The sequence below is a fragment of the Lathamus discolor genome, chromosome Z, assembly GCF_037157495.1.
Source record: "Lathamus discolor isolate bLatDis1 chromosome Z, bLatDis1.hap1, whole genome shotgun sequence".
Classification (NCBI taxonomy): domain Eukaryota; kingdom Metazoa; phylum Chordata; class Aves; order Psittaciformes; family Psittacidae; genus Lathamus; species Lathamus discolor.
The window spans coordinates 95,736,517-95,754,556 of record NC_088909.1 but is presented as its reverse complement, the minus strand read 5'-3'; the positions used below and the strand labels follow the sequence as shown (position 1 = coordinate 95,754,556).

At 39.4% G+C, this 18,040-nt stretch overlaps 1 protein-coding gene across 1 annotated transcript; it reads left to right on the top strand.

Moving 5' to 3' along the window:
- Window positions 1-629: 629 nt before the first annotated feature.
- CCDC152 (coiled-coil domain containing 152) lies at window positions 630-16,149 on the top strand. Its single transcript, XM_065663875.1, has 8 exons — window positions 630-716; window positions 1,704-1,809; window positions 10,432-10,500; window positions 12,055-12,119; window positions 13,617-13,719; window positions 14,424-14,551; window positions 15,421-15,504; window positions 16,027-16,149. The coding sequence occupies exons 1-8, from the start codon at window positions 630-632 to the stop codon at window positions 16,147-16,149; spliced, it is 765 nt and encodes a 254-aa protein (XP_065519947.1).
- The last annotated feature ends 1,891 nt before the right edge of the window (window positions 16,150-18,040 follow it).

Genomic DNA, 18,040 nt, shown 5'->3' with positions numbered 1-18,040 from the left:
GTTAAGTATTAAAGAATCTACACTGATAAAAGATCCTGCACTAATGTGTGCCTGATGAAATCTTATTTGCTTAAGCAACATTTTTGAAGTTAATCAAACTTAATAAAATTTCATCTGTTGCCAACAAATAATGCACAGTAGAGAACAAGTAATTGTTTCTATTGATTTAAAGTGAGGGCAGGAAGACAAATCTGTTTTAATAGGGTATCTAAAGAGAAATTACTCACATGATTTAAAAGCATCCTATGTGCACACCACTGATACATTTGTGTACAATTGCATCCACTATGGAAGTGGATTCAGGTTTATTTTTTAATTGCAGAAAAAAAAAATCCCAGTTCATCTGTATCATCTTACAGGTTGGTAGATGTTCCTTGCACTTTCTGACATTCATTATGTTTTCTAGAAATGCAAGATCTTAGGTTCAAGTTTAGCTATACATGCAAAAATCTTATTTTTTTAAAAAATTACACTTTAAAAGTTTTAAGTTTGAAAGTTTTAATTTTTAAAAAGTTGTTATTCTGAGCACATTTGTGCACATGAAATCTTTTGACATCATATGAATAAGAAGTGTATGAATCCACAGATCTATATTTCACATATACAGTGATCACTGGTCCAGGAAAAAAATGAGTCACAGACCTGAAGAACCTATGAAAAGGATCAGTGTGGTCAACCTTGATAAACTTTTAGATAACATCTCAGAGATAGAAAAGGTAAGTGTAGAAGGCAAAAAATGTTGAAACTCCTAACTATAAATATTCTGTGACACTTTAATAAGCTTTTTGAGTGAAATTACTTCTAAATGGTATCAGCTTATTCTTTTCCCATAATGTCTTGTAGCATTGCCTTCAGAGCGTTTGTATTGACTGTATTTCAGTTATGAATGACTTCTGTGGATTCAGAGAAGCCTTTGTTTCTGTGCTAGAATTTTAATGTGCAGAGGCCAATTTTGACTTCTGATGAAAAGCATGGAAGTGTTCCCTTGTCTCAGTAGCTGCTATTGGAGATAACAGTATTGTTATTGGAGATAACAGTATTACACGGCTTGGCTGGACTACTCTGTCAGAAATTATTCCTTGTTCTTGAAAAATGTCACTGCCATAGCAGGAACGTCAGTTTTTTATTCCATATGCATTGAGCTATCTTTATTTTATATACATGTCAGTTCTGAAAAGATTGATCCACTGAGGAAAATCAGTACTGTATTTCTTGTTCGACCCACTCTGGCCAGCTCTCTGTGATTTCCTAGTCAGTAAATCCATGCTAGAGATAATATAAAAGGGGCATCTGAAGTAAATTTTGCATTTCTCATAGAAAAAATATACCAATTCCTATTCATACCCATTACTTATGTTGGTGCTCAGTTAAAGCACTGACAGCCTCATATGCCAAGCAGTAAAATGAACCTTGCCAAGGACTGATCCAGACTGTGGACTACCAAATTGAGAATAGTTCAATTTATAAGTAGTGATGTGAGTTGGCATTCTTAGTTTTAAAGAATAAACTGTTAGTAGCACAGGTTCTCAAGTCAAGCATCATTCTTCTCTATAACAGAATTTCCAGAATGCCCGATGAAATGGGTTTGTGACTGCAGTGTTGCAAAATTGTTAAATTTTATATTCATGTAAAACTCAAGATTTAAAACTTTAAAGACATTGTATCATTTGTATAACTAGTATAATTTTTTTCTAATTTTCTAGAAAATAACAGAAGTTAATGATGTAAATAATCTACTGGTTTTTAAGCTGGAAAAATGTCACAGATTGTTAACATTAAGCCAGTCAAAGGAAGAATCAGTAAGAGAAGGTAAGTTATTTTTAAAAAAAAATTGATGTTTTTTTGCATCTATTCTGGAAATTCACAGAATCACAGAATCACAGAATCACAGAATCCCAAGGGTTGGAAGGGACCTATTTTCAGCCATATAAAACATGAAAATAAAATAGCAAGGATCTAAGATACTGTGTGAAAACCAGTAATACTTAATCCTGGTTCATGTAATAGAATTCATGTCGTTTGCATAAACCAGATAACTTTAACCCACAGACATGCTCTGAGAACTGCATTTAAGTTACTAGTTTCCACCTGATGTTAATATCCATCCACTTAAAGATATTTTTGAGTGTGTGCAGTACCTATGCGAAAAAAACTTTCCTTCTGTATTTTTTTTTACCTTTTTTCTTTTGACTTTTTGCCTTTCCCATTCATGCAGGCCTCTTGAGCTTCTAGTGAACTTCCACAATTTACAAAGGCAGTATTTTTAAGCAAACTATCATGGGCAGTTTTACCTCAAATGCTAGCCTGTGAGTTGGATTAATCCACAAGCAGCTCAGATGTCTGTGTAGAACAATAGGGCCAACATTTGGGAAAAATAAGGTCAGGACTGACGCTAACGTGCCTCCAGCTGAGCTGTTCTAATGGTATCAAGATGACAAATGTTATGTTTCACCTGGTCACCAGAAATGTTTTGCCCAGTGAGAAATGAGCCAGGTGCATTCTTGGATGCATAATTTGCTTCCCTCTGAAATGTCAAAGATTGCCTGTAATTGGAGATGGCATGTCAGGCTTGTGGGGCTGTTGCTCTGAGGGTAACACAAAGAATTATGCTTCTTAGTAGCTTGTGTGATTTGGTTTGCTTAGGGACAATCCAATAGTCCAGACTGCCTGGGAATATATTTTCCTTGTACTATGTTGATTGGTATATTGAAGGTTTAGTATTCCCGTCTGAATTCCATTAGCATAAATTGGTTATGTAAGGACATAGGGTGTTGTTGGAATCTTGGTGACTTCTGCCTATACAAATGTTTAATCTCTAGAGGACTAAAAAACTGGCCCAAGTGATTACACTTTTTATCTGTGTAAGATTTAATCTCTGAAGAGGTCAGATTAAACAATGTGACAGCCAGTTTTGTGTTTTTTAATGTCACTGTCAAGATTTTATCTCATTTCCAGTTATGAAGTGTTAGGAATTGTATATTGTCATGTAAGGCTGATTTCAGTTAAGTTGATATTACTGTTGTAAGTTTATTCCACAGGCTGCACTTGTGTTACTGTCAGCTTTAATGCAATCAGTTGGGACTCTGTTTTGCTTTGTATACCAGATGTCATTATGGTGCTAAATAGTAATGAACGGTAATAACAGTGTATATTAATATTAAGAGAATTCAAACTGTTCATAGTGAAATAATCATACGGTATTTACTATTTCATAGGTGGAAATTATAAGCCTATACATCATAATAAAAATGATGTATAATCCTGCCAAATGAAGGAGGATTTTTATTATTGTTATTCTAGAAGTATATCTTTTCAGATGAGTAGTTGAAAAGAGAAACAGTATCTAGTACTTAGCGTACATCTGTGGTTGCTTATTCTTCTCTATAGAGTTGCTGAAAGATGCGTCTTTTTGTAGAAGTTTGGTCACTGACAAATGAACTTGCTAAGTGTTAGGAAACAGAATAAAACAGAGTAAAACAGAATAAAACTTATAAGCTTAAGAATAAAACTTAGTTTCATGCTGGAGTGAGGTTGCTATTTAGTTTCACTTAGAGATGTGATGGGACTTAAATAATTTAGCATAATCAGAAATTAATTGGAAAAGCTATTGAGTAAGTAAGTGAAGTTTGCTCATGATACCAGTCAATTCTGTTACACCAAGAATCTGGTGCAAAATAACGAGTGATAAAAAGGGGATAGGAAAACCAGTAACAGTGCATATGGGAGGTATTTTGTGCAGAGTGGTAGACCCTAGTTGGCTACTTTTCAGGGAAGACATACTGGTGTGTTTCTGGGTAGTTCTCTGAAAATAAGTGGTCAAAGAAGCAAAACCAGTGATAGGCAATCTTACGGGAGAAGCAGAGAAATGCATATCATGTCCTTGTAAAGTCTGTGAATATGTAAAGTTCTGGTCTGGATGTTTCAAAATGGACATGCCAGAACTAGAAAAAATAACAGAGAAGGTGGCAAGGTTTGCTATTGTCAGGGAGGAGCAGGGGATGGGCAATCAGGAACCAGTCATTTAACAAGGCGCACAGAAGCAGGGACTTCACCAACCAAGATTCACTCCCACTGTACCAGCGCAGGCCTGGCCCAAGTGAGGGCTGTCAGGATCAGCCAAGTCCACCTTACCAAATAAATATGTAGTGATGGAACAGGTCCAAGGTCAAGACGAGAGGCTGAGGCAGGATCAGCTTCAGAAATAGTAACAGGGGCAAGACACCATCTGTAATGAGGCATGTTTGAAATAAAGCCAGGAAGTCACTCCCTAGGTCATGAGGAGGCTCTAGATCTATATAGTATGTAGATCGCTGCAACACAGCTGTGCTATAGATCAGGGTAGGCTAAAGGCAAAAGCCTCAGCTTAAAAGCAGCTCGCAGGGGAAGGAGGGACAGCCCCTTCTGAGTCTTCTGACAGCTTTCTTCAGAAAGCTTTTTTCAAGGTCACCAGAGATACTCTTTCTAAGTTGGCCTTGAGTACAGCCAAACACCCAGGAGGTGTGGGAGGAAGAATGCACTTGGGGTCCTCACAGGTTTGGTCCCAATTTTAGAACATCGTTGAAGAAAGATTTAAATTGACTGGGTCCTTTCCAGCCTGAAGAGTAAAGCTGATATGACTTACAGCTGTAAAATTACGAACATAAAGTGACTAGGAAATGAATAGTCACTGTTTAATAAGAGAACTTGTTCATTAATTTAAAGCAATCAAAAGGAGGAACTTTTCCATATACTACAAAATACATTTGTTAAATCAATTCCACAGGAACTTGTGGATAACAGAAGAATAGATTAGTCCAAAAAAAGATTTTAAAAAAATTTTTATCAAACCTTAACATCTTTGTTAAACATAAAGGCAGTACCTCTCACTCAGGTCTCCCTTATTTTTTGTGAAACTGTCAGACTAGATTAAGGGTAACGTTTATCCAGCTCTTTTCCTTCTTTTCTGAAGTATCTTCTACTGGGTATTGTGAAGTGGGATAATGAACTGGGTTAACTTTGGGTTGATTCATTAGAGACATTTGTTTCTCTATTAAGCACAAAAGACAATGCAGGACAGTCATTCAGACACAGATCAAGAGGCTTCATTATTGAAAAAAACAGAGAGGAGGGGGATTATACAATATAGATTTTTAAAAAGGGGAAAGGAAAAGGTGGACAACAAATCTTATTTCAACAGAAACTATGGGATAAAAGCAGAAAAATGAAAGCAACAACTCAGGCAATCAGAGCAGCTGTGCTGACTGAAACAAGGATTGTGCAAGTAGGATCTGGAGCTCAGATAGTCTTCTCATCAATTCTCCAGGGTACAAGGGGGGACCTTAAAAAAGCTAGGAGGATTGACCAGGTTAATAAGTGGTTAAAAAGCTGGTGTTATAGTCAGGGGTTTGGGTGTCTTGAACACGGACCTAAGTTTGTAGGCCAGGTCTACTGGGGGTTGGTGGGGGTGCTCTGATAAAGAAGGGGAAGAGTGGTTTTGGTAGAAGGCTTGCCAGGCTGGTCAAGGATGCTTTAAATTAGATGCTGACAAGGAGAGGTGCCATGTTTGACCTCATGCTCACCAACAGGGAAGGGCTCATTGGAAATGCGACGCTCCAGGGCAGCCTTGGTTGCAGCGGTCATGAGATGGTCGAATTCGAGGTCCTCAGGACAGTGAGAAGAGCGTGCAGCAAGCTCATTGGCCTGGACTTCAAGACAGCAGACTTTGGCCTCTTCAGGAGCCTGCTTAGAAAGGTTCCATGGTATATAGCCCTGGAGGGCAGGGGTGCCCAAGACTCTTGGTTGATATTCAAGGATCACCTGCTACAAGCTCAGGAGTGCTGCATCCCAACTAGAAGGAAGTGCAGCAGGAGGGCCAGGAGACCTCCTTGGTTGGATAAGGAGCTGCTGAGGAAACTTTGAAGGAAAAAAGAGGCTTATAAAAGGTGGAAGCAAGGACAGGCGGCCTGGGAAGAATACAGGGATGTTGCCCAGGAAGCTAGGGACAAGGTCAGGAAAGCTAAGGCCCAGTTAGAATTAAACTTGGCTGGAGATGTGAAAGATAACAGGAAGGGGTTCTATAGGTACGTAGCGAATAAACAATAGACTAGGGACAACGTAAACCCCTCCGGAAGCTATTGGTAGAACAAGCTACCCTGGATTTGGAGAAGGCTGAGGTACTTAATGACTTCTTTGCCTCGGTCTTCACTAACAAAGGCTCTGACCCCACCACCCAAGTATTGGAAGACAGATGCAGGGACTGTGAGAATTAAGACCCTAGGCTCACTGTAGGAGAGGATCTGGTTCGAGACCATCTTAAGAACCTGAACGTTCACAAGTCCATGGGACCTGATGAAATCCAACCACGGGTCCTGATTGAAGCGGGCAAATGAAGTTGCTAAGCCACTGTCCATCATATTTGAAAAGTCATGGCAGTCAGGTGAAGTTCCCAACAAATGGAAAAAGGGAAATATAACCCCCATTTTCAAGAAGGAGAAATTGGATGACCTGGGGAATTACAGACCAGTCACTCTCACCTCTGTGCCTGGTAAAATCTTGGAGCACATTCTCCTGGAAAGCATGCTAAGGCATATGAAAAACAAAAAGGTGGTTTGTAACAGCCAGCATGGCTTCACTAAGGGGAAATCCTGCCTGACCAATTTGGTGGCCTTCTATGATGGGGCTACAGAACTCATGGAGAGGGGCAGAGCAGCTGATGTCATCTACCTGGATTTGTGCAAAGTGTTCGACATTGTCCTACACGACATCCTTGCCTCTAAATTGGAGAGACATCAAGTTGATAGGTGGACCACTCGGTGGATAAAGAACTAGGTGGATGGCCGCATGCAAAGAGTTGTGGTCAATGGCTCAATGTCCAGCTGGAGACCAGTAACGAGTGGTGTCCCTCAGGGATCAGTGTTGGGACCGGTCTTGTTCAACATCTTCATCGCTGACATGGACAGTGGGATTGAGCGCGCCCTCAGCAAGTTTGCCGATGACACCAAGCTGTGTGGTCCAGTTCATAACGCTGGAGGGGAGGAATGCCATCCAGAGGGACCTAGACACACTTGTGAGGTGGGCTGATGCCAACCTTACGAAGTTTAACCATGACAAGTGCAGCGTTCTACACCTGGGTCAGAGCAATCCTAATCATAGCTACAGGCTGGGCAGAGAAGAGATTCAGAGCAGCCCTGCAGAGAAGGACTTGGGGGTGTTGGTCAATGAGAAAATGAAAATGAGCCGGCTTTAGTGTGTGCTCGCAGCCCAGAAAGCCAACCGTATCCTGGGCTGCATCAAAAGGAGCGTGACCAGCAGGTCGAAGGAGGTGATCCTGCCCCCCTACTCTGCTCTCGTGAGACCTCACTTGGAGTATTGTGTACTGTTCTGGTGTCCTCAACATAAGAAGGACATGGAACTGTCGGAGCAAGTCAGGAGAGAGATTGCAGCATTGTCAATAGTAGTGCCTCACTTTGTTGATTCAATTTTTAGCAGCAGGGAGGAGTTAAGACTCTTCCATTGCCTCAAGGATTGGTGTGAGGAATCGAAATGGGACTCCGCCATGCACTGCCTGAGGGATGAATGGGAAAGAGCTGGTAAGACTCTTCAGTCCCTTACCTTGAGGACTGGTGTGAGGAATTGCTGTGCGTTATCCCAAGAATTGCTGCAGACGTGTGTGTGCAGACATCAGTTGAAGAGCTGGCTGCAAGACCAGGGAAACCGGTCCACCAGGAACATGTAATATGCGACATGAAGAGCAGAGGTACTCCCCCCCAACTGTTTACAAAAGGGGAAAAGGACATCACCAAGAGACACATCACCAGGGAGCCATTGCCATGAGGATGACTCCGGAAGGACACCTTTGTGAGGATACTTTCTGCCGATGACTACCGTGGACCCTGAGGGACACCCTCCGTGAGACATCACCATGAGGGCACCTCCATGAGACACACTCCATGGGGTACCTTCAAGGGGACTCCAGAAGGATGCCTCCACGAGGACTAACCACTGCCGGCGGACTCTTGGGGGACTCTCTGCTCTAATACTACGAGACTGAAGAACTCCCACCGCCAACGACGATGACAACAGATCCCCAAGACACTGCTGGATCCACAGTGGTGACTATCTACATCTCGCGTGCTCCTTCTGCACCCCAAATTCTTACTTCATTTTCTACCTCTATTCCAATCTGTCCTATCGCTATCCCCTTTATTACACTAATTTCCCTCTTTTTTACAATAACTGTCTTTTTGAAATGTGTAATAAACAAGAGTCCGATTACAGTGCTTGACCTTGTTTGCATCTTAATTTCACTCTTGGGATCACAAACTGAAACAGGGTCCAGCACTGGGGTTTTTCTCCAGTTGGACCCTGACAGCTTTATTTTGCCTTGATACCTTCTTTGCTAAACAAAGGTGAGATTCAGACCTGCAGTTTTTGTTTAGAGTGAATCTTTGCAGATGGGCTTAAGACAGACACAAGCCTGGAATTCTTGTCTTCTCCTCCTAAACCTTTTCTCTGGTGACTGAATGGACTCTTGTGGTGCAGGCTACAATTCTGAACTAAAATCTACTGTAGTTTCTAAAAAGAAACCAATCACATTATTGTCTGTGAGTACTTAAGGTGGCTGTACTTAGCATCTTTAGGACTGTGTATTTCTTGACTTAGTGTTTCAGAGGTGTTAAAGGACAAAGTGCTTTGTGTGATTGTCCTTTAAAAGAAGACAGTAGCTTCAGTTATAAATGCAGACAGAAGAAGCTGCAAGAAATTACAGATATTAAACAGGGAAGAAGAGCACCTTAGGCTGTTCAGTCTTTCTGCATGTAGACGGTATTCTTTAAGGGGAAGGAACCACGTGGAATCCATAACAGATGCTATGCCAGTGACTCACAAAGCTGCAACCATTTAGCAAAATTTTGCTTTTTCTTCCTTAATGTATACAAAAAAAATTTTGGGGTTCCAGTATTCTTTTCCAGTCACAACTGGAATCACAGAACAGATTTGCCAGGATACATCATTTAAAGATAAGAAAGATAAGCAGATACAAAGATAAGCAGACATAAAAGGGTGGCTTACACTTGAATAGCTGTGACTCATTGTGAGAGTAGCTGCTGTCTTACAGTTTACTGAAATGCATAGGTGTCTTTCGACTTTGTCCACGAATTGCAAGCATTCGGGTTTATTTCTATACTTTTCAAATGTTTAGGAGGGAATCTGTAGTGTATACGCTGCAAAACTGGTTGGTACAAATGAGCATGCTAACTGCCGCTTCCGCCTTCGATTAGGGTTTTTCCACAAATGCTTTTCGATCCAGTGCAGGAGCTGAGGACAGGCAATGTTTCTGTGCTGTTCGTGCTCCCTCTACTGGCTCCTTGGAAGCATGGACCGGGAGAATACAGCTGACTGACACACTCTGCTGCATGAAAAGCCGTGTCGATGCAAGAATAGACTAAGGGTCAAAAAGATTGAGTGGAAAACTGAATCTCTGAGCTGGGATCTCAATTCGTCTTCCTGACTCCATTATTTGTAATCTAATCTTCAGTTATATGATCTACAATTTGCAACAGAGCTTTGGTCTCATGAGACAAGTAGCTGTTATTTAGCATAATCTATCTGTTGCGGAAACTAGAAGTCCCTTAAATGCAGTGGTACTCTGGAAATAGAGAGAAAGGTTTTAAGAGTAAGCAAGAATAAGTAGGCAACGTCAAGTTTAGTGTCCCTAGTCTTCCCAGTCCTTGAATGTTTTGCTACTTTAGTAAGAAGTTTGCAAGGAACAAACATTAGGGATAAAACCAGTATTTCATGAAAACCAAATGTTGTATTACAGGCAGCAGTACGGTTTTCACGGTGCTAAAAATACAATTAAAAATAAAATAATTAAATACACAAGTATTTAAACTAATAAGCTGCATGTATGTGCACACAGACATAATTATTTTGTTTGAAATAACGGGGTTATAGTAGCATATTCTGAATCTCTCCAAATTTATATTGACCCAGAAGATGAAGTGAGTATGCTCTAAAAAGGGAGTGAGAAACTGTAGTAAGTGGATAGTGCTGGTCTTGTGAAAAAGAATCCTGGCAAAAACACTATCAGAAATGTAAGCCTCAGTTTCATTAATTACATCAAATTGCTGGAATGCTGATATGGAAGACTTCCATTATTGCCCAGAAAACAGTAACATCTCTGTTTTCTGGCTAGAAGCAAAAATGTAATAGCTTTATGAAATTGTTCATATTGGTTGACATAATTGTTTTTGATCTCTCGTATACTGAAAGCTAAAATTAAGCAGTAACCGTGTAATAATAATCTTAGTTATTTCTGTAGTCAGTAAGAAGACATAGACTAATATTTAATCAAGACAATTATAAAATGTTTGAGAAAAGTATATAAACAAAATATAAAATTAAAATTTTGAAGTAATTATTTAAAAATACCGGATTTCAAATTTCTTTTAGAATGTGCTACACTGCAGAATGTGATGAAGGGTTTAACACAAACCATTGAAAAACAGTGTAATGTGAAAGGTAAAAGCAAAAATGTTTCTACATATATATTGTACTGTAATTTTGAATAAGCAGGCATTTACTTTTTTATTATTCTATTTACTGTTCTTTTTCAGAGAGAGAAACTCACAGACAGGCAAGCAGAAAGGGGGGAAGAATTACCTAAAATCAATCTTGTGCAGACTTCGGTGGTCTGTGGTGCTTAATGAACGTCTGTTGCTATTATCCCACTTAGAATCCACGTGTAGAAGTTCTGCTTCAGTGAGGGGGTTTTTAATCAATAGTTGGACTTTAAATTTACTTCCGCATAGCACAGGCTGTTTTACAAAAAGTGAGATGTTATCATTCAGCTGTTGGACTGTAGTGTGTCGAAATGGTTATGCATAGTTTTTATCATTTGGTTAAAATAAAAAGGCTTAATCCTCCGTAGAATGTTATTAAAATGTAGCTGTTATCTATACCATGTAGTTAATTTTATACCCATTGTGTTTTCAAGGCATATAGGCATAAATATTGATAATACTCTAAAAATGTGAAGTATATAGTTGCTTTTAATACTCAAAGCGACATTTAATAATACTAAAAAGAAGAATAATATAGAATCATAGAATAGTTAGGGTTGGAAAGGACCTCAAGATCATCTAGTTCCAACCCCCCTGCCATGGGCAGGGACACCTCACACTAAACCATCCCACACAAGGCTTCATCCAACCTGGCCTTGAACACCGCCAGGGATGGAGCACTCACAACCTCCCTGGGCAACCCATTCCAGTGTCTCACCACCCTAACAGGAAAGAATTTCCTCCTTATAGCGAATCTAAACTTCCCCTGTTTAAGTTTTAACCTGTTACCCCTTGGCCTGTCACTACTGTCCCCCTCCCCAGCATCCCTATAGGCCCCCTTCAGATACTGGAAGGCTGCTATGAGGTCCCCACGCAGCCTTCTCTTCTCCAGGCTGAACAGCCCCAACTTCCTCAGCCTGTCTTCATACGGGAGGTGCTCCAGCCCCCTGATCATCCTCGTGGCCCTCCTCTGGACTTGTTCCAGCACTTCCATGTCCTTTTTATGTTGAGGACACCAGAACTGCACACAATACTCCAGGTGAGGTCTCACAAGAGCAGAGTAGAGGGGCAGGATCACCTCCTTCGACCTGCTGGTCACGCTCCTTTTTCTAAATTCTGTTTTTAAGATGCTAATTTTAGTTTTGGGGAAACAAGTACTTAAAAAGTTACATCTTCCAATTCAAAACTGTTGTAGCCATGGTAATAAACTTTGATTTTCTGAGCCAAAAAAATTTACATCTAGATTTTCTTGAATGTAGCAGTTATCAGAAAGTTAAAGACAGTTCGATATAGTAACACCAGGTAGGTATTATGATTAAACTATTAATTTTCTTTTAAAGAAGAAAATGGAGACTATGTAATTCTGTAAATGATGATTAGCATGTCTACACAAAAAGTTTTGTAAAGGTAAGGAGAGTCAAAAAGTTGAATTAATTTCCTTATTCTGGTTTCCTGCTAATAATACTGTCAAAATGTACTTCTTAGTGTATCATATAATTTCTTATTTACATAGATGAGAATGATAGACTAAAGGGTACCATTCACATCTTGGAAGAGAAATTAAAGACTTGTGAACAGGTACGTCGCAAGTGATCGTTCTTTGCGTAGAGGCATATTTGTTTATGTCTTTGTTAGCAGTCCATATACCGTTATATTCTTGGGTTTGCTACTGATACCATTATTGTTGCATTTTTTCTAACCTTTATTATGTGTAAAAAGAGAAGAGCTGTTCGCATGAAATATCAATAGGAGAATGTGTTAGAGGGACTAAGAGGTCAGAACTCCTAAGAGCTGAAAGTTTTGGCTCAATCTCAATTGCACTTTTTTTTTTCTTCTTGTATTTAGCTTCAAATTCAACTAAATTCATTAAAAAATCTAATCCCTTGAGTAAGACTGTATTTTTAGAGGAACTAAGGTTTTGATATTCACAATGCCTGCTGTACTGCCAGAGAATCAAGAACTGTCTGAATTTTGACTATAGCTTCTTTTGGACTAAATGCTACAAAGATAATGGGTCTGTACTTTTTGTCTGTATGTCATAATAAATTCCATTTGCCATCTCTCTACTTTTATCTATGCCATTCATTTTTGGAAAGGAGGTAACACCAGCAGTGCTAATCACTATTTGTGTTAGTTCTCTGTGCTAAGATTGAAGATCCGTTACCTCTGTAGGATTAGGAATCCCGCTGCTGATTTTCTTTGCCTGTGTTTGTACTAACCATGAGTTAAAATTAAATTTTTATACCAATAGAGGTGTCATCTGGACAGCTTGAGAATAAAGTAACACCTTCTGACAGATGTGAGGAAACTATGATTCTGTGCATTATACAGATGTATAGCATGGCGAAACTTCCTACTGTTGTCCCAAAGGCACTTTACTTGACTGTGTCTACATATACTATTACCACTGATCAGTAACTGCCTTTCTGACTGTTTCTGAGCATTGCTCTGGTTGAGTGGCTACCTACCTTGCCAGAAGGCTCTGACAAGAGTTTTGGAGTAAGTACTTCTACACTGCAGCTACTGCCAGTTCCTTGATAATTCTGGAGTAGTAATTGGAGCAAACCTGTGCTCAAACTCTTCTACTTGAGCACCAGTGCCGCCAGCATCACTGCTGCTGACATCACTGAGTTCTGGACTGCTGCCAGTATGAAGTTGTGAAATCCTTGGGATAAGCAATACTGAGAAAATTCATACTTTAAATACGATTTTTGTTGTACAATCTTACAGTCAAATATCCACAAATATAAAGCTGTATCACTTGCCTAACTGCAGTGCTGTATCAGATCCTTGGGGAAAGGAACGTTACTTCTCCATTTACCTGTTCTCCTAATGAGTACAGTTTCTGATTTTATATTAACTGATAGCTGCAGTGCAAAGAAGTGTGCTATATTTTTTGTCTGTGGACTTCAGTCAGATTGCATAAGAAGTAATTGGGCATTTTGAATTTACTAGATGGAGGATAAAGCACATACCGAATTACAAAGTATTTACATTTCACATGAATGCTGTGCTTCACAGAAGACTGAGAGCAGAGAAAACTCAGTATTTTTATGAAGCCTTTTATGTTCGCAGGAATATAAAGGTCAGATTGAGAAACTTATGAAGGAAATTAAAACCAAAGAGGAAGACCACAAATCAGAAATAATGAAGCTGAATTGCGATATGATGAAAAAAAGTAAGTTCTCCCACGACTGAATGCTATGGCATTAGGTAAAATATGTTGTAACCTATAGGAGCTACACCTTCATCTAGGAAAAGTACGAGTTCTGCTTCATTGTGGAAATATGAAAGCTAAAGATGGGTAGTGTTTAAATGAATTTTATCTTAGCTCAAGAGCAGACAGTGGCAAGGAGGGGTTAGTACAGCAACACAGGACGAGCAGAAATTCCCAAGCAGGTAGAACAGACAATGGGAATTTGGACCTAAAAATCTGAAGGAATTTAACTTTGGTTTCATTTGAACTACTGCTTTGAACTATCAGCTAGACTGCTTGCTGTTAAGAGTGTTCCAGCTATGCTCAGGGAAGCATGAGCATATGAGCAAATGAGCTATGCTCATCTTCACAAATAAATAATACTACAACAAGAAAAAGAATCATTTCAATGTTTATTTTTCCTGTTACTGACATAGCCTTGAAGAGGCTCATCCAAGGAGCTGAAAAAAGCCAAACTCTTTGTAAAATATGATGCTTCTTCAAAGAGACTTCATCTTACTGAGATAGGATAGCAGGCGGTTCTTACGTTCTTTGCTTGAATTAAATTGTTCTCCTGTGAAATGTTGATCTGCTATTCATTAAATTTTTAATATTTGGGAAATTATGTCATTTTTGCATCTAAACATCTTCTGTAATCATCATATTTGGTGTTACTGTGTTACTAGTTGAAGCAAAAGAAAGGGAGTATAAAGAAGAGAGAGAGAAAAAAGACCTGGAAACACAAGAGGTAACTAGACAGCTGAGAATTCAAAACGAAGAGAAGCAGAAAGAAATCATTAAACTGCAGATAGAGGTACACATTACAAAGCTGAGTTAAGATCAGCTGGGCTTTGGGTAAACCTAGAAGAGACTGTGTTGTGAAAAACAGTAATTAGTACTTAACAAAGTAATACGATGGTATCTGGGAGACTTCTAAAAATTATTGTCTTTACAAAGCTCAGTGGCATGTGCTCCTATCCAGAATCTGGGTATCTGAGCATGTGAGTTGATTCTGCTCAGGAATCGAATTCTACCTGCTGTAGGGGGAGAATGAAGTTTGCAGTTTTCTTGTGTTAAATCATTTTGACAATTTTGCTAGCTTTTGAGCCATACAAAAAATGTTTTGCTTATTTTTATTCTTTTTAACTTCTTGATGCTGGAAAGATAATCTTTTTATATAAACTTCCAGGAGCTTAAAGACTTCTAATCCTGTGGTGATTTGAGTCACAGAATTCAGCACGTATTTCATGGCTCAGATTTTAAGCCATTGTCATTACAGAAACAATAAAGGAAGTACTTCAAACCTTTTGCATATCGAAAAAGAAATAAGGTGTTAAAGTGTTTGGGCTGAGTTTTCCTTAGGACCTGAGGGAAAGATGATGGTTTCAGAGGTTTTTAGTATCCTCTGTATTTTCTCCCGCAGACATGCATGGTGGAGACTTCAAATATTTTAGTAATCATCTTGCTCTGCAGTATTTTGAGGTATTTTTTAAAGAAACATAACTTGTAATTGCATTCTTCTTTTAAATAAACTGAATTAGCTTCATTGTCCTCGTGTTAAATAGTAGATAACCTTTCATATACAAAATTCAATTAAAAAAAATGAAAATTATATTTGTATCATTTAACATACTTTTTTTCCCTAATCATATTTAATGTTTTGCTTTTTCTTGATTCTTTCAGTTCAATGCTAAACTGGCAACAGTTCAGGGTAGAAAAAGATCATTTGGTGAATCTTCTGCATTTCCACAAAGTATCTATAGAAGAGTACGTGTTTTTAAGTGTCCATATTCTGCAGATCCTAAACTCTGTTAGAGCCTGTTTCAAACAGCAGCTCCCTGGGGTTTTACTGTGTTTCTTCTGCAATAAAACTTTGGGGATCGGGGTGCTGGGGGAGTTGGCAGTTTCATGTCCACCTTCCTCTCGACGGTCCCTCCCAGCTGTAGACAACTGGTTTCATTTCTCTGCATTGAAGTCGATAAAGCTCAACAGCAAAAGCCCATACGTGAAGTGGGTTTAGTACGGAATTGTTAACCTGGAAACTTAAGATAAGAGTAAAATAAATTACTGTGCTTCAAATTATATATGTGTATTACTGGTTTTGTAGGCTTGGGATGTTGGAATGTCACAAGAAGTAGGATTTTGGGGAAGTCAGCTTTGTAGTTTTGTGACACAAAATAGTTAGACAAATATTAATACTATAATATTTCTCATTAGTAACAGCGTATTGTGTTGGTACATAATTCTGTGTGATGTTTAATAATGAAGCCTTTGCTTGCATTTTTACAGAAGCTGCAGAATTTCCAGGAGGAGAAAAACCAAGAACTTGAACGTCTCCGAAACACCATAAAAGAGTTAGAGAAACGTCTTCTTAAAGAGCAACAGCAGCACTTAAAAGAGAGGCAACTCTGAGTAAATGACATGATGTATTTCATTACTACATGTAATGAGAAGTAAGCTCAGTGTATTTCAAAATGTTTACAAAAAAGTAAAAACAAGATATGAAGAAATGCTGAATAGTATTTTTATTGAAAAGACTCTTGTCAAATATTCCAAAGCCATGCGTTCTGTGTATATTCAGGGCTACTTTCTTGCTCTTCAGCATTCACAATAAGAAGATTCAGGTTTCACAGGAGTAATAATTTTCCTATTAAACCATCATTAATTATCGTGTACACTTTCAGAGCAGTTTTGCTTTCTTGACTAATCCCTTCTTCATCCAGGAATCCTTCAAACTGTATTTTTACTTCAACCCAGTTAATCGAAGGTTAGGAATGCTAAGCTACAGACAGAGAAGTTATACAAGGTTAAGTGGTATATTATCTTAACAATCAATGCAGATTTATCAAGTTCAGCACTGTTATAAATGAAGATAAACATTAAGCCAGGATTACATTTGTCCTGGCTCTCCTCTTTCTGATACTGTTCTTGATTCTGCATGAAGAGTTGTTAACACTGTTTTTCACTTTAGGCATGATCTCAGCAAGTAGGTTGAATTTCTGAGTTGTTATAGAAAGCACTAATGGATCCTGATACCGTATCTAAGCCACAAAACTTAAGCATATAAATCTGTTACTTTAAAATAATGCAATTAGTGCATGTATTTTACGTTTGTGATATCCAGTTGTTCTGTCTAAAAAACAGTCTTTTCTCATACATAATGTGTATCTCCAGCTTAGAACAAAATGAAAAATATGGAATATATTCTGTTTTCTTAATAAAAAATTATTACAATGCCTTTTTTTGTCATCTTCTATTCTTGATTGCAAAACATCAGATCAGGAGCCCTTAGGTCATAGCTTATGCTCCCGTCCTCACAAATGCAAGCAGGATGTTAGCAGGATGCATCACAGAAACATGGCGGGATGGCTCCTATGACTGGAGTGTTGGAATGGAAGGTTACAGGCTTTTTAGAAAGGACAGGCCTGGCAGGCGGGGAGGGGGAGTTGCCCTTTATGTTAGAGATAGGCTGGAGAGTATGGAACTCTGTCTGGGGACAGGTGAGCAGTTTACAGAGAGTTTGTGGGTCAGGGTTAAAGGGAAAACAGCCGCGGGAGACATTACTGTGGGGATCTGTTAAAGACCGCCTGATCAAGGAGAACCTGTGGATGAAGCACTCTACAGACAGATAGGAAAAGCCTCACGCTCGCAGGCCCTTGTTCTCATGGGGGATTGCAACCACCCTGACATCTGTTGGAACGATGGCACTGCACGGCACAAGCAATCCAGGAGGTTCCTCGATTGTGTGGAAGACAACTTCCTTCTGCAAGTAACAGAGGAGCCAACAAGGAGAGGTGCCATGCTTGACCTTGTGCTCACCAGCAGGGAAGGGCTTGTTGAGAATGTGGTACTCCAGGGCAGCCTTGGATGCAGCGATCACGAGATGGTCGAATTTGAGATCCCCAGGACAGTGAGAAGAGCGTGCTGCAAGCTCACTGCCCTGGACTTCAAAAGAGCAGACTTTGGCCTCTTCAGGAGCCTGCTTAGTAAGGTTCCATGGGATATAGCTCTGGAGGGCAGGAATGCCCAAGACTCTTGGTTGATATTCAAGGATCGCCTGCTACAAGCTCAGGAGTGCTGCATCCCAACTAGAAGGAAGTGCAGCAGGAGGGCCAGGAGACCTCCTTGGATGGATAAGGAGCTGCTGAGGAAAATTCAAAGGAAAAAAGAGGCTTATAAAAAATGGAAGCAAGGACAGGTGGCCTGGGTAGAGTACAGGGATGTTGTTCAGGAAGCTAGGGACCAGGTTAGGAAGGCTAAGGCCCAGTTAGAATTAAACTTGGCTGGGGATGTGAAAGATAAC

Bases quoted from the DNA above. Each gene is read 5' to 3' on its own strand.
- CCDC152 (XM_065663875.1), top strand. From the start codon at position 630: ATGAGTCACAGACCTGAAGAACCTATGAAAAGGATCAGTGTGGTCAAC. The intron at 10,501-12,054 runs GTAAAAGCAAAA...TTATTTACATAG, and splicing joins AAAACAGTGTAATGTGAAAG to ATGAGAATGATAGACTAAAG. The intron at 15,505-16,026 runs GTACGTGTTTTT...GCATTTTTACAG, and splicing joins CACAAAGTATCTATAGAAGA to AAGCTGCAGAATTTCCAGGA.